This window comes from Sycon ciliatum, chromosome 4 (assembly GCF_964019385.1).
Source record: "Sycon ciliatum chromosome 4, ocSycCili1.1, whole genome shotgun sequence".
Lineage (NCBI taxonomy): Eukaryota > Metazoa > Porifera > Calcarea > Leucosolenida > Sycettidae > Sycon > Sycon ciliatum.
Genome location: NC_088646.1, coordinates 2,593,630 through 2,609,326, shown reverse-complemented (window position 1 = coordinate 2,609,326; position 15,697 = coordinate 2,593,630). Strand labels below are relative to the sequence as shown.

Genomic DNA, 15,697 nt, shown 5'->3' with positions numbered 1-15,697 from the left:
ATTTGTGAGAAGTGAGGAGGGCGATCCTGATCGATCATTCGTTCCATCGACATCGTGAACCTGGAGAGTTTGTCAAAGTCTGCCACGTTCACCCTACTCCCGATCCTTTTTGATCCCGATCCCTAGCCCTGCTCACCACTACAAATTATGCAGACACCACTCACCAGCAGTACAGACAGTGTTCGCTTCAAAGCTGTCACCATGTTCACGACTCCCTGGCCTGGCTGATTGATTGGTGCATTAGTACTACTACTAGTAGTAGTACTATTATGGCTATGGCACGCACGTGTAGATCTGCCAGTTTGGCAAGGCGCTAGGCGCAGGGCGTGGGTGCGGCTAAATACGACTGCATGAGGAGCAGATCCTTATCCACTCTACTGCCTCTAGTCTAGCTAGCTCTATAAAGTCTACGACTATATCCACTCAGTCTCTACTGCCTCTACTAAGTACTAGTACTACTACTCTAGCCCCCCCCCCCCCCTACCTCCCTCCTGTAATCTGCGATCTCAGCCGATCTGGTACTGGGCACTTGCCTTGCACACGCCGTCACCGACCGTCTCTACTCCTCTTGACTTGCGGTAACCAACAGGTAACTGGCTACAATCATGGCTTGTCACGAGAGCTCTACCACGGACAGATAGAGATCTACGGGAGGTCTGATGTGACGATCAACGACTATAGCGCTAGCCTAAACCGTAAACGGTTGGCATAACGATGTTCGGGTGGTACTATCATCATACGATCGTAAGATTCGTTACCATCATACGATGTACGATCGTAAGATTCGTTACGTAGCGACCCCTGCCGACCATGTACCAGTACAGTGATGACAATCATTGTATGTGTGATCGTTTCGATCAGTCCATCACGGCAGTAGTGCCGCGGCGTTGACGCGACTACAGTCATAGGAGCTTTTTATACTTTTTATGGCCGCCCGGCATCAGTCACCTGGTCATCACCAAACCACTCTTGAAGTTGAAAGTAAGTTCAAGACATAGTAGTTGTACAGTATAAGAGTAAAGACTGACTATGTAACTACTTGTAAGCCACATGTACTCGAAAGTTAGTTGTGGAGCTAGCTACACCTGACACCGCCCGCCACACACCACTACTACTAGTACTAGTACTAGCACTAGTGCACTGTCACTAGCGCTAGTGAACGCACTGGTACCGGTACCCGGGCCGTATGGTGCACGACGTTCCATTTCGGCGTCAGCTGACATTCCAACAATCTGACTCAACATCTCGAGACTCAAACCCAGGTCAGGTCGCGGCGGGCGAGTCACTCAGTCCAGTCCATCCACATCACATACCGTCATACGTATACATGTACACAGGCGCTAGTCAGTCATCAGACATCAGGTCATAACACGACATAAGCCGAGGCCCACCGCACGCGCGGGTTAGATCTACGGTCCGGAGGTCTACCACATGTACGTATATCTACATGCACGTGTACGACGTAGGCGCTGTCGCTACCTATGCCATCTGGTACATGTACTGCGACATACCGGTAGTCATTCGCTGTTTTTCAGTGCAAAAGGCGCTTTGTTGCTAGCTCGTGTTCTGAAAGCAGAAGTGGTTTCAACTATTTTGGCATTGCTAGTGTAGTGGGGCGTCAGCGACAACTAACTTTAATACTTCTCGCTCTCTTCGGCTTCGGTTTCATCTGGCTCGCTCGCGCTCATGGTGCCTCGACTAAACTGCACACTCAGCTGCCTTGATGATGTGGTGTCGCAATCTATCATCACTCATGACATTTTTCTTGATCTGGTTGACCTTCTCGTTTTTTTCTTTGCATCAATAGAACACTGCCAGCATGCAATGTTTGCTGCGTGTTCGATGTGTAGTTATGTTTGAAGGAGACCCTGAATTCATGAACAGGGATAGCAGTTGAAGGCTTGAAGTGCTCACCAAGTGCCCTCTCAGCACGAGATTTCTGCCCGAACTACGCGCCAAGCAGCTCTTCTGGTCTGTGCCGAGAATTATTTGTGTGGTCTTGAAGCTGCTGCTGCTGCTGCTGCTGCTGTGTGCGGAAACGCTAACCGTCTTGCTGCTGGTGACGCGCGAGAAACTTCTACAAGCCACCAGTCAGCAGGGTGTTGTATGCTGCAGAGCACACTGCAGCTGCGAACCTCTACAGTGCAGGTTACTACTAGTAGTAGTCGCTACACGCCCATGGCTATGATGGCATCTCCTCCGACACCACTCGAAGATAATGTCACTCTGCGCGTGCATAGAAAAGATGAGTCTCAACCCTTCCTTTCAGTTTTCTCTCGAGAATACGACGACGAAAGCAGCGGGGAGGTCGCACCAGTCAGTGTTCCGGCGCACGGCTACAGCCTTGCACCTCCATTCCAAGATCTCCTACTACGGGCTCAGGTACGCGGCAGTCAATTCTCTTCGTCCGAATCCCTGCAGAGTATATGCAATGATCACGGCTTGATCGACATGTCCTCAAAACACTCTCCAGCAGTTGGCGCTAACGACGTAGCGGTCACTTCCGACGCGGATAATAATGCAACCATCGAGAGTTTAGCGGGCAATGGTGCGGTCGTCGGTAGCCCGAATGGATCTGCTGCTGGCAGCGCGGATGGCGGCAAACGATCATCTGCTAGTCGACTTACCCTACTGAAGGGGAAATCCGCCGCCAGTGCAGGGAGTCCCTCTCGCAGGAGCGGAAAAAGTCGTGAAATGCAAGTGGAGTTCGAGAGGCATCGTGGTGATGGTGCAGGCGCACCCCTGAATCGTCGGAAGTCTTGGAGCCGATTCAACTCGGCTGTGAAGTGGCTGCGACCTAGCAATAAATCGCGGAACGAGGATTTCAGGCGACTGTTTGGTGGCGAAGTGCCCGATGCGGTGGTTGTGGATGACTATTCATGTGCAGTGCACCGGGAAATCCTAGCCCACGGCAGGATGTACGTGTGCCAGGAGCACTTCTGCTTCTACGCCAACATATTCGGCTGGGAGACGTTCCTGGTGCTGCCCTGCAAAAACATTCTGAGTATTGTGCGCGAGAAGACTGCTCATGTCATTCCCAACGCAATCCGCATCACCGTGTCTGTCCCCGAGCACTCCATGAGCCCGCAACACAGCACTGCCAGTGGAAGCAGTGGCAGCAGCAGTGCCAGCAGTAGTAGCACTAGCACTGGGCGTCGGAACAAGGACGGCACGCGCAACTACTTCTTCACGTCGTTCGTGTCCCGAGAGACGTCGTTCCAGGTGCTGATGAAAGTATGGCAGAACGTGCTGATAGGTTCGCACATGAATGTCCTGCATCTGCGGAACTACGTGTGTCGCCAGTGGGGTCATAAAGTGGACACGGATGAGGCCAAGTCACCATGCAGAAAACCACCGGGCCATGGCACTGGACAGGTCGATAGTGAGGGTCACGCTCTTGGAAGGGCCGGCTCTATCGACGAGTTCTCCGACGTAGAGCATGGCGACCCGTCGCTACGCGAAGCGTCATCACTTGGGTCCGGAAGTGACGAAAACCCCGACGCATCAGCTGGTGAGGAGACAAAAGACAACGAGGACGATGACAGTGGAGTCGAGTGGCAAGAAGACGAGTGTGGCTGTGATGAACACAAGGGAAAGGTCTACATCGATCGTGTCGTGTGCCAAAAGCCGTCGGCGCTGTTCAAACTCATATTCACGCCGTCTCCGTTCATGCAGGACTTTTACCAGCAGCGCGGCTTCTTTGCAATGGAGATTGATAACTGGGAGCCGCGTGACAATGCGGGCAGTGGCGATGTTCTTGAGTACAGGAAGGTCTCCTACAAGATGCCCATGGACATTCCGATGGGACCCAAGTTCGCCTCATCCCTGGAGGAGCAGAGCGTACTGTCCAGCAGCCATCTGCCAAACATCTACATTGTGCAGAAGAACGTGACGAGCAGTGGGGTGCCGATGGGAAACGCCTTCTCCACCTGCATTCGTGCATGCATCACTCGCGGCAAGGAGCGCGGGACATCGCGTATCGTCGTCTCCGGGAGCATCAACTTCCACAAGAGCATGCTGTCCATGATGAAGAAGCTGATTGAGCGAGAGGCAACAGCCGGCATGGGCCGATACTTCACCGCGCTCTCAGAGTCACTTGATCATTATTTCTCGGAGGATGTGCCTGATGGCGAGTCATCAAGTCCGCAGTCCGCGTCGGTCCAGAGAGCGGCCGCCGCAACTGTTGAGCGCGAAGACCACCGGCACGGATCGTCCAGTGACGGCGCAGTTGACAGTGATTCTGGTCCCAAAGCTCAGCAGAGTGCAAAGCCAAAGACCAATGGACAGCACCATCAAACTACCACTCCTCTCACCAAGCAAGCCGACGCAGTCTCTGGTTCAGGGACGCTGCCGTTCTTCAGCCTACCTAGAATAGCTTACGGCCTGCTCCTGCTACTCGGAGTTCTAATAGTTGTTGTTCTGCTGCGTAGTCTTGTGCCGTCCACTTGGCAGCCTGTCCTATTGCTTGGTGAAGACTCACATATATCCCAGTGCCCCGTTGTGAAGTGTGAGGAATCTCCGCCGTTTCTTGCGCAGCACGAGTCCAGGTCTGAGTCAATATCTGACGGAGTACGATCACCACCGCATGTACAGAAGTGGGTGGAGATCCTGCAGCTGCAGCATGCGCTTCACGAGCAGCAGATCTCGCAGTGGCAGAACCTGCTGCACCTCACCTCGTCCACTCTAATGAATGTCTCCATTGCACTCAATCACCTACTGCACCGGCACACAGAGCTTATTGATGCACAGCTGCAGGCATGCAGTCATCAACGCAGCTAGCCTCACATGATTCTGCAACACCGGCACCACAGCTTGTAGGTTCACTCATGCCACATCGCAGTCCGATAGTTTGCCAGATCATGGCCCCAACTGGTCTTGTCCACACCCTGGTGTTTCTTAGACGGTATGACACTTACCGGCCTGAACTGAGTGTGTGTGTGTGTGCATGTGTGTGTGTGTGTGTGTGTTTTCTAGTAAAATTTATAATCTAGACAACTACTAGTGAGGTACTTGAACGTTTTTCAGCGTTACTAACTGAACTTGAGTTTGGAAGACGCCGAACATTATCTACAACTTTGGTCAGTACTGGTGCTATGAACGGACTATTATCATCAAACTACACCACGCTGGACTCAACATGTGCCACTAGGTTTTGATGTATCGCCTTTCCCACGGCTTGTCACTTGACTGCTAATTATCTTACCTTGACCTGTACCGTTTAACGTGACATGATTGTATGTGTGTGGGCGTGTATGATTGTGTATGTGTGTGGGCGTGTATGATTGTGTATGTGTGTGGGCGTGTGCACGTGTGTGTAACTGTATTTCCTTTTAAAAGTCTTGTTAGTGCTAAGATCAATTGATGTACTAGTAGGTGTAGTTTCTGCCAGGCTTTATACTACAGGAAGACACCCTTCATTGATGCTGCTGAGTTTTCCATAATAATATTACTATTATGTTGCTGCTGTTGATTTATTGCGTGTTACGTGCTGTGTACCTTCTCTTCAGTAGACGACTGACCGGGCTGGTTCCGAACTTCGTATTTTAGTGGTCGATACATGGCTGCCGAGTTAAGCTTCTCCGTTGATATGTTTAAGGCATCTTTCCTAGCTTTTTACTTACCTCGGCGTGTATGTATTTGCTGGGTTTCTTGAACTTTTTTTGTTTTAAAGTGACCCTTTGCTGACTTCTGACTTGGTCTAACATCTACACGTACACGTACCCACGTCAAGTTCTATACTTATACTGGATGTCACTGTGAGCGACTGTGTCTCGTGTGTGTGATGTGCAGTTGCGTGTCTTGCAGAGCTCGATGATTGTGTGCCATGGGTGTGTGGCTGCAAGTAAACGTGGTCATCACGGCATCGCGGCAGTGGCATGGGGACTTGCTGCTGGACTCCTTGAGTCCTTGCCTTGCATAACCAGATGACATCATAGCCCTTCTAAACAGCACGGTGCTGCCCTTGCAGGATCCTGTGCAGGTCAGATTGGCACCGCCAGGCTTCACTACAACAGTCGGAGCTCTCAGTGGACAGAGGAAGAGTTCTCAGTGAGCGTGTGTGTGTGTGTGTGTGTGTGTGTGTCACGGTGTGTGTGTGTCACGGTGTGTGTGTGTGTGTGTGTGTGTGTGTCACGGTGTGTGTGTGTGTGTGTCACGGTGTGTGTGTGTGTGTCACGGTGTGTGTGTGTGTGTGTGTGTGTGTGTGTGTGTGTGTGTGTGCACAAGTTGCTATGTCTAAAACATAGCTGTTCGCTATCATCGCTCCCGCGATGGGCATGTCTAAGGTCTGAGGTGTGTGTGTGTGTGTGTGTGTATGTGTGTGTGTGTGTGCATTTACAGCAACTAACTTGTTGACCAGAGCATGACGGCGAGGAGGAGAACCCACAGCATGTACATAACAGTAGTCCTGCCTACAACCGGAAACCGGTACGATCTGTGCGACCGTATGAACCGTGCTAGTATTACGGGGTTGTAGCACTGGAATATCAGGAAGTCTGGCCTGAGATCATGGTTGTGGGGTACTAGTATTTGACCCGGCAGAATTGACATGTACTTTCATCAGTCTCATGGTTATTGAAAACCCCATGGCGGTGTTGTTGTTCTTTACTTGTGTGTCAACCTATTTCGAAATAAGGTGCTCGTACGGTCCGACGGACCAGTATTAGGACCGCTACGGACAGTCTGTGTTACTATTAGAACGGTGTCTCTGGTTCAGACAGTCTTTACTCTGGTTCAGACAGTCTTTACTCTGGTTCAGACAGTCTTTACTCTGGTTCAGACAGTCTTTACTCTGGTTCAGACAGTCTTTACTCTGGTTCAGACAGTCTTTACTCTGGTTCAGACAGTCTTTACTCTGGTTCAGACAGTCTTTACTCTGGTTCAGACAGTCTTTACTCTGGTTCAGACAGTCTTTACTCTGGTTCAGACAGTCTTTACTCTGGTTCAGACAGTCTTTACTCTGGTTCAGACAGTCTTTACTCTGGTTCAGACAGTCTTTACTCTGGTTCAGACAGTCTTTACTCTGGTTCAGACAGTCTTTACTCTGGTTCAGACAGTCTTTACTCTGGTTCAGACAGTCTTTACTCTGGTTCAGACAGTCTTTACTCTGGTTCAGACAGTCTTTACTCTGGTTCAGACAGTCTTTACTCCATGCCAGGCCAGCACCGGTGCGGGAAGAAGCTGCTCGTTGTAACTATCTACTAAAATGGAAGATTTCCCTGCCCTTGACCTGCACACCGGTATTCCATTATCAATAATTATGCCCGTGCAGCCCCCCCCCCCCCCACACACACACCATGCACACGCAGTCACGCACACTGGGTTGTCATGGCACTATCGCATGTGTTAGTTGGCAACGGTCGTCACAGGCAGTGGGAATGCTACTTAGTAACTAAGCTGCTGAATGCTGACTCTGCGTCTGACTCTGAGACACTCACCTGCTCACTGAGTTGTTAGTGCTTCTCTTTTGCAGTGTGCTTCGTGGCTCTACTCAGCTCAGAATCAGAAAAAAATCTGTGATTGCAAGCTAGCTGTCGATAGCGTTACAGATCAGTTAGCGTTTTCGACCCAAGACATTTTTCAACGCAGCTTGACGCAACCGTAGATTTACTTGTTCTTTCCCTCGACGGGTACGCGGGTCAGCAGAGACCATCGATTATCCGCCAAGGTCCCCGCTACTCAGGCAGCAGACGGGCTGTGGAGTTCACCAGAACTTCTTGTATCTGCATCGAGCCTCGCATCGAGTTCCACTGAAGGCTTGACATTTCTCACTTTCCCAGCAAAGTGCGGCCTGATAATCCGCGCGCAGTAAGAAGCCTTGGCAGGTCTGCCCGCTATTCTTTTCCTCTCTCCAGCGACGTAGCAAGCAAGCGAGACTGACAACATCATGGAGGTGGAATCTTGGTGCACCGTGGAGGACACGCCGGCATCTAGTTGGGCCAGAGCTCAGCGCAAGCATAATGACAAGGCCACCGACAGCAAGGTGTTCAGTAAGGAGTTGCAGCAGCCCACTACGGACCGGTCCTCGGGCTGGATCAATGCCACTCATGAACCCCCACACAGGGAGAAGCGTCACTATGCGGATGGCAGTAAGTTGAAACTGTTAAAAACTTTTTTTATGTCGATAAAACTCATATTTGCAAGGCAGAGTGGGGGCATACATGTACATGTATCTCGGGGGGAGAGGGGTACATTCGAAGTGGCTCCTGGCTATTTAGACTCCTGCATGCCTGGCTGGTATACACACAGCGGCAGTGTGCACTGTTAACGGTGTTGCCAAATTTGGCAACACAATTGGCAAAATGTCCTGACTCCTGGGCATACCAGGAACCGGTCACCCTGCACCCCGGTATAAAGTGTGTGCAAGATGCCACCGGGGCGTCGGACACGCTACGGTCACTACGGTACTGACCGTACCACTTTTTTGCCGTAGGTACCCTGAATCAATATAATACATGTACACTGATTTGGGCACAATCGCTATCAGGTCACTAGACCCAAGCTTACCCAAAGCAGAAACAACAATCCAGAACACGTAAATGTACACTTTCAGCGCCACAACTTAGTTTTGTGTACACACACTCTCACATTCTCTGGGAGTACTCAAAGCACCAGGAAAAGGCATGAAGGTACCGATTGATTGGGGAAAGTCCCTGCTGCCAGAGTATGGAACGAGTCCGTGGGGCCAAAGACATGCTGTAAAAGTGTTGCTGGTTGCAGGTTATAGTTGGCATTATAATGATAGTTGAAGATGAGGGATGTATCCAGTCCATGTCGGCAGGTGTTGGTACTGTCGATCTCTTTCGATTTGTAACTTCATTTAACAATAGGGACCTTTCGCATTTGCTACGAAACGAATGCGAAACGAAAGTTTGATTCGGCTCGTAATCGTTTCGTTGAAAACAGATTTCAGGTTTCGCAAGTCGTCATGCAAATGTGCATGGCAACTACGAATACGGCCGCGGGCGCCGGTAGCTTGGCGTAGGGTTTTTTACACGCACACGTGCATGGATCATGGAATCAGGGGAAAAATGTGTACCTTGCAAAACATGTGTACCTATCCAAATAAATGTGTACCTGACGGATTCGGAGCGTGCCACGAATGAAGAGGCTTCCATTCGTGAAAACGAGTTCTCCGCAGGGACTCTGACGAATCCTCGTACCCAGGTGACGAATCAGCATTCGTTTCGTATCCGGACGCGGGGTGCGAAAGGTCCCTAATGTCTGCCACAGTGGGAACTCACTAGTGCCCAGCACGTGCCTACTGCTACCATAACCGTAAAGTGCTGATCATTAGCATCAGCAGCCACCACCGAGACAGATCAGTGATGACGACATTCCGAGTGAGACCGGCTACGTCCGACAACATTACACTACACAGCTCTGAGAAACAATGACTGTTGGATTCTCTTCCAATCATCAAGGACGTGTTCAGTAGCTGGCCGCTAATCCCGAACACAGAGAAAACAGTGTGAAGTCACTGCACCCACGATGATGACACTTGGAGATCCTCCCGTCAGCTCTGGTTACTCCTTTGTGAAAAGGAGGATTGTGAGTAATGAATGGGGTTGGCATCGACTGCCTATTGAAATGTACACACTGTGGGCCCATCGAATATAAGATCAGTGAGAACCGAAGACTACAACGGCACCGAGCATACGTCGAGCCACATCTGCTGTGTGTGGCCTGACGCAATCTGCATCTCGGGATGTCTTTCATCGCAAGCCATTACGGAACTTGATAGGCGTGGCATACCCCAACATCATCTCCTATCAGAAGTTGTACATAGCATGCACTGCTGAGCTGATATCCACAGCCGTGGAGAAGGCCCATTTGCACATTCTTGGCCATGCTGTCCGTCTGTCAGATGATGTACCTGTCAGACGAACGATGTGTGGATACTTCCGGCACCATTAACCAGCGCAGAAGAAGAGGGTGACCTCGAACCACACTGCCAGGTGTGTTCTTTTAATTGCCATGACGGTGAGATGGCAATGAGGAATATTGATAAGTATGATAGATCTGCTAATACTAGTAATAGTCAGCAACAGCTAGATGGAATTACCTGGGAAGGCGATGAACACTGGATGATGAAAACATGCTGAGACTATAGCAAGTGTAATTGAATGCGTGTGACCCATTCGAGATATCAGAAATCAGGGGGATGCGCGGAGCAGGAACAGGAGCAGGAACAGCCGCTCAAAAGAACACAATACATGTCGAGTAGATGTATTGTGTCGGAAAGAATGTGATACAAGGTTGGGTTGTGAACTTGTGATATCGATGGAGAGTGAGTTGTAAAGGGTGCGGGCACTGTTGATAGAGGGAATATCAGTGCCTGCTGGTCTCTGTGAGTCCGATGGAGTAGGTCCTTAGCTGTCGAAGGGTGTATGGTTGGTATTGACGTTGTGGTGCAAGATGTGGTGGGGAGGTTTGTTGGTGGATCGTGAGTTAGCTAAGGATGGGGACTGGGGAGCACTGCATGGTGAAGGAGGGAACTGTGGCGAACTGGTGCAAAGAGGGGAAACTGAAGGCAGATGCGTACAGCACGGCGCTGAGTTCCCTGCAGTGTGTACCGCGGTTGCTGTGTGGTATTGGAGAGGATAAGGCTGCCATATTCGAAAACAGGTCGGATGTACGTGTGTTGTATATAACAGGATGGAAGTGTTCATTGTGCCACGTGTCTTGCGGAGTTTGTGCAGTAATCTCTTGGCTTTGTTGGTAGTTTGCATGATGACTGTGTTAGGTGAACTTAGGTCCGTCACATATCATCTGGGAGTATTCCGCCAAGGTGCCTATGTTGGTGGATTAGTTGTAGCGAGGTCTAGTGGATTGTGGTGTGGATGATGTGTTGGGGTTGGCAGGAAAGGACGACGGTTTTCGTGGTGTTGACAAGGAGATGGCAATCAGTCAACCATCGTCATGCTGCGTCAACAACGCATTGGCGGAATGCATCTGATAGATCCCTGCTGCGATATGTCACGATGAGCGCCGCATCATCCGTACCTGACTGCATGTTTTGACATGCTAGTTTGCACATGCTGGGAGGGGGGAGGGAGGTAAATTATATACATGAGGAGCAGAAGAGGCCCCAGGACAGAGCCTTGGGAGACTCCAGCCGGAATGGATTGTCAAGACAACATAGCGGAGCTAGCCTTTGACGCTTTGATGGCGAGTCAGGCAGCTTGTGAGCCAGGCAAGGGCAATGTCACAGACACCAAGGTGCTCGAGTTTCGCCAGGAGGCCGGCATGACAGGCTCGGTCAAATGCCTTTGATAGGTGAAAAAAAGCACAATGGCACTGACAGACCAGCATCTCGGCTTCCGGATATCTCGTGAACTAGGCGGGAGAGCCGAAGTTCAGGGCTGTCCTTGGATCGAGATCCAGATTGGCCGGCCGGTGGGTGGGGCTCTATGTGGGTATAGAGGTGTTGATGGACAATCTTCTCCTGAACTTTGCTGACAGCACTCAGGAGCGAGATGACTGGCCTGTTGTTGGTGGTCTCTGCACGATAGGCTTTCTCGTGCAGAGACCTGATAGTGGCATCGCGCCAATCTTGTGACTGCTTGCCTCACGAGAAGAACTCATTGAGGAGTGTTGGAAGGGAGTAATCCTAGCGCTATTCTGGTGAGAAAGTACATGTACAGTGTAAACTGGAGAATTGCTTGCATGTTTGTGTGCATGTTTGTGACCACAAACGAATTCGCACATGGAAATGCTGCAACTGGAGTTCATTTCATTAGTTGCTTTACCGCAGTTCTACGCTTTGTGCTGGCTTATTTTGTGACTCGCCCCCTTCGCAAAAATATCCACATTGCAAAGATTTCCCAGTTTACAGTATGTTAACAGGATAAACAGCGGAGAGGACACTAGTACTGGCAGTCAAAGGTGTGAAAACACACAGTGGCCAAAGCTTTGAACAGTCAGTCACCTGTCTCCGGTCTGGGTCGGCCAAATCAGGAGATATCTAGCATGAAGAGAATGGGTTGTCATAGGGATTGCGTCAACAATGTACAGAACACTGAGCGACTCGGAAGTTCCAAACAGCATCTTCAATAAAACCGTGCCATGGCAAGAAGACAGACAGGTGATGGAGCATGATGTTGTATGTGCATTCCAGCCTCAGCATTTCTGGTCTAGCTGACGTAGGTGACAACTGAACACAAATTGCCGTAGCAGTTTATAATAATTATTGGTTTTTCTTATGTTGCCTTTCATTCTCCCAGATCGAACAAACTTGAAATGATCGCCGGACTCAGTGACACTTGACGTGATGCCTGACTGAGTATATGATTACCATTCTGCTGTCCGTTTATCAAAGACTTACTTCGAAGTACAATGAAAATCCATCGCCAGCCACCTGCCTTAACTACAAGGATATCTTCTAAGTTCTCACCCATGTGGCCCGGTGTATGGGTGTTGTTTTTGAACGTTGAAGTCCTGATCACAAGCCCATAAATAAATCCTTTCCCTTAGCTGCACGGTGACCCCGACACAGTGGTATGGACATACTACAGAGTCGGCGGGCTGGGAGCCATGAGTTCCAGAGTGCCCCAGGGCTGGGTGAACTGTTGTAGCTACCGTACACACACCTGACATGTACAAGACAGTATAACTAAGTGTCCTCCAATCCTGCGATTCCTGTTTTATAGCAGAGCCACAATATTATTGAGCCTGCAGTTGTGCTACTGGTGTCTTTTTTGTCCGACTTCAATATGTTCACCATATCCTTGATACTATTGTTAATTTCTAGATACAAGAATCATGGATGTACAACAAAAAAGCATCCCAATGATGCAGATAGCTGTCGAGTTCTTCTGAATAGACTTCCACAGGAGCCACAGACATACTTGTCTGATTGACATCTAGAAGTCAGATTGCATTGCACTCCCAGTCTATCACTTGAACTCACTGTGCATGTCCATTGCATGCATCTACCTGTATTAGTCTTCTCTTGCATACACTGCATACACTGACGGTATAATTATGTTGTATCTTTCCAATAGTCAATGCAGCTTACGACTCTAAGCAGTGGCCGAGGTTGGATCAGTCCATGGACCACATTCCTATTTCACCCAGACAAACCAGCTCCGACAACTGTATCATCACCCTTCTAGATAGTACTAGATACATGGCAGCCTTTTGCCCAAAATGAGATCAAGCTACTTTGTTGTAGTACTGTAGCTGCTTTTACTTGCTTTAGTCATTCAGGCCTGGCTGAAGCCCTTCTGGCTTTTGTTAGTTTGTATGCTGGTCATGCACCATGACTGATCAGGTCATGGGACGCCAGCCAGCCACTTCAGTCCAGGCCAGTCATAAAAACACAATGCTCTCTCACATTTCTCCGTTATGGCCTCTTTACTCAGCACCAAGTAGCTATTACTACAGTACTAGTATTAGTTCTGAATCCATAGTTAGTATTACTAGTATTCTATTCGTTCTGAATCCATAGTCTGGGGGGGGGGGGGGGGCAGCAGCTTCAGTCATAGACTACATGTATGACCCGGCTTCATTGCTATTGACAGAGTATTGTGTTTTCCTCAGTACACAGTGCGTCCTCCACCAAGTAATTAGTTGCACAATCATGTAGGGTGCTGTCAACCAATCAATATTAGGCATCCGTCTACACCCAGTAGCCTGTAGCTAGCTATCTATTCCTCACTTCTTTGTTGAGAGTTGGTGGACCTGCATCATTACATAACCTGGTACAGTACATCAGGTACATGGGGACGAGTGTCATGTTAGTCTTTTATCAAGCATGGCGTGTGCAGGATTTGTTCCCAGCTTGTGCTCCAACTCACCAGCCATTTCTTCCGCTTCAGCGATTTCTAACTACATTGTATTTTTAGACACAGGGAAGGAGAATCCGAAGAGGGCGAGGGCTTGTGGTAGTAGCAAGACTATAAAAATAATGACTATGTATACATGGTATAGGGTACTCTTGGTAGTAGCAAGACTATAACAACCCCCTGGGCCATGGGGGTTATGTACTCTTGGAAGTAGTTGTAGCTAGCAGTAGGGAGGCACTTGGCATCCCGGTGTGGTGTGCGGTAGCCCTCAGACCTCGAAGTGAACACGTGACCACTATGTACTACATGTACTTGGAATTGGGAGTAGTTGCCCTGATCTGCCTGTATGGATACCGGTAATCATACCCATGCTCGGGCAGCCTGCCCTTTGCGAGGCTTCGGGGATAGTTTGGGTAGTAGATCTACGCCTCTGGCGGCTGCACACCCTTGAGTCTTGGATATACAGTCTACATGTACATGTACATGTACATGTATGTAGTCGACTACAAGTTACAACAGTTACTGCTTCACTGCTTTATTCTTGCCTTTCAAGCCGCCCAATCCAACCTCCTAAAGTTTCCTTGTGGCAGTTCAGCGATCGCTACACACACCATGAGCTTCAAGGAATTAGTTCAACGCGTTAACGGTGTGTTCCTCAGTACTAGTATCATAATAAATATTATCTAGTTTGAATGCCTCGGCTATTCTTGTCGTTGCTTGCTGTGTGTAGGGTCCGGCGGATTCTGCCGGCAGAAACATTGGGTACTTTTTCTGGTAAGTTTCATGCATGTTTGGTATGTGGATAAAAAATGGAGCAGAATTCGAGGAATTGCCCGCCATAAGGTTTGTATGGTTCTGCCAATTTCACTGCTTTTCGAGCAGAATCTGCCACCTTTTCGAGCAGAATCCGCCGGTCCCTAGCTGTGTGGTCTGAACCAAAACTGATTTCCTTCCTTCCATTTCCTTCCTTCCGCCATACCGGACTTTTGTAGTACTTCTTTTTATCGCTTGTACTTCCGTTTTGTCATCTCCTCTTCATTCGCTTCTCTACAGTGGTGACGTTGTCTTTAGGCAGTTTGCCTGTTTTGGTTGCCTCTCTACATACATGTACCGGTACACATGGTACTGTAAAAGCAGAAATTTTCGGTGGTGTAATATTTTCGGTATTCGCCAAAATCGGCGGTTCGGTAGAGGACAATTTTCGGTAAAACCCGTTCTCCAGGTAAGTGTACTAGTACTACATGTATACAGTATCGGTTGTACCGAAAATTTCGGTGCGTTTTATTTTCGGTAAAACTTGTCGGCACCGAAGTTACCGAAAATAAAACACCACCGAAAATTTCTGCTTTTACAGTACATGTAAATACAAATACTTCAGCCGTTCAGGTCAGAGCTACTACATGACATGTACATGTATGTAGAGGCGATACTGAAGCCTTACATCAAACAATTACTAGTCGTTCCATTGCAAGCACTGCGGGATCATGGAGGGTGCCGGGACGGGGTCCATACCACGCCACGGTGCACGGATCCGCACAGGGAGTCGTTGCACACAAACAACGGCTTTGACATGCTTGCATGCGACCCCCTACGGGCTGCCGGCCGGCCCCGCACTCGGCTGCATATCATTGTTCCAACGGCCGTGGTCGTTGTTGTTGTTGCAGGGAGGCGCTAGGCCTACACATACCACTGCCAGGTATGTGTAGGCCTCCGTAGCTCCCTGGTTGTATACTGTATTTGGTGATCGGGTCCTGCTGGAATCGGCAGTGCCCGTGGGGGCCGTGGTGGAAGCCTCGGTCTGTCTAGCACTGCACCCACTGGAGACTTGAAATGAGAGCCTCGGAGTTGTATTACTAGTATTAGGACTTTAGGAGTTGACAAAGTGTGGGGTGACTGACTACCATGACAAT

General features: G+C 49.5%; 1 protein-coding gene and 1 long non-coding RNA gene across 2 annotated transcripts; both read left to right on the top strand.

The window, feature by feature from the left end:
* Positions 1–1,625: 1,625 nt before the first annotated feature.
* LOC135813886 (protein Aster-A-like) lies at positions 1,626–5,760 on the top strand. The gene has a single exon (XM_065326907.1). It carries the CDS (start codon positions 2,107–2,109, stop codon positions 4,777–4,779), a length of 2,673 nt encoding a protein of 890 aa, XP_065182979.1. The 5' UTR covers positions 1,626–2,106; the 3' UTR covers positions 4,780–5,760.
* Positions 5,761–7,456: 1,696 nt separating this feature from the next.
* Positions 7,457–13,012, top strand: LOC135813885 (uncharacterized). The gene is made up of 2 exons (XR_010553136.1): positions 7,457–8,087; positions 12,225–13,012. It is a non-coding gene; the product is annotated as an uncharacterized LOC135813885 (long non-coding RNA).
* Positions 13,013–15,697: the final 2,685 nt, after the last annotated feature.

Excerpts from the sequence above, each read along its gene's own strand:
- LOC135813886 (XM_065326907.1), top strand. The coding sequence starts at position 2,107 with ATGCTGCAGAGCACACTGCAGCTGCGAACCTCTACAGTGCAGGTTACT.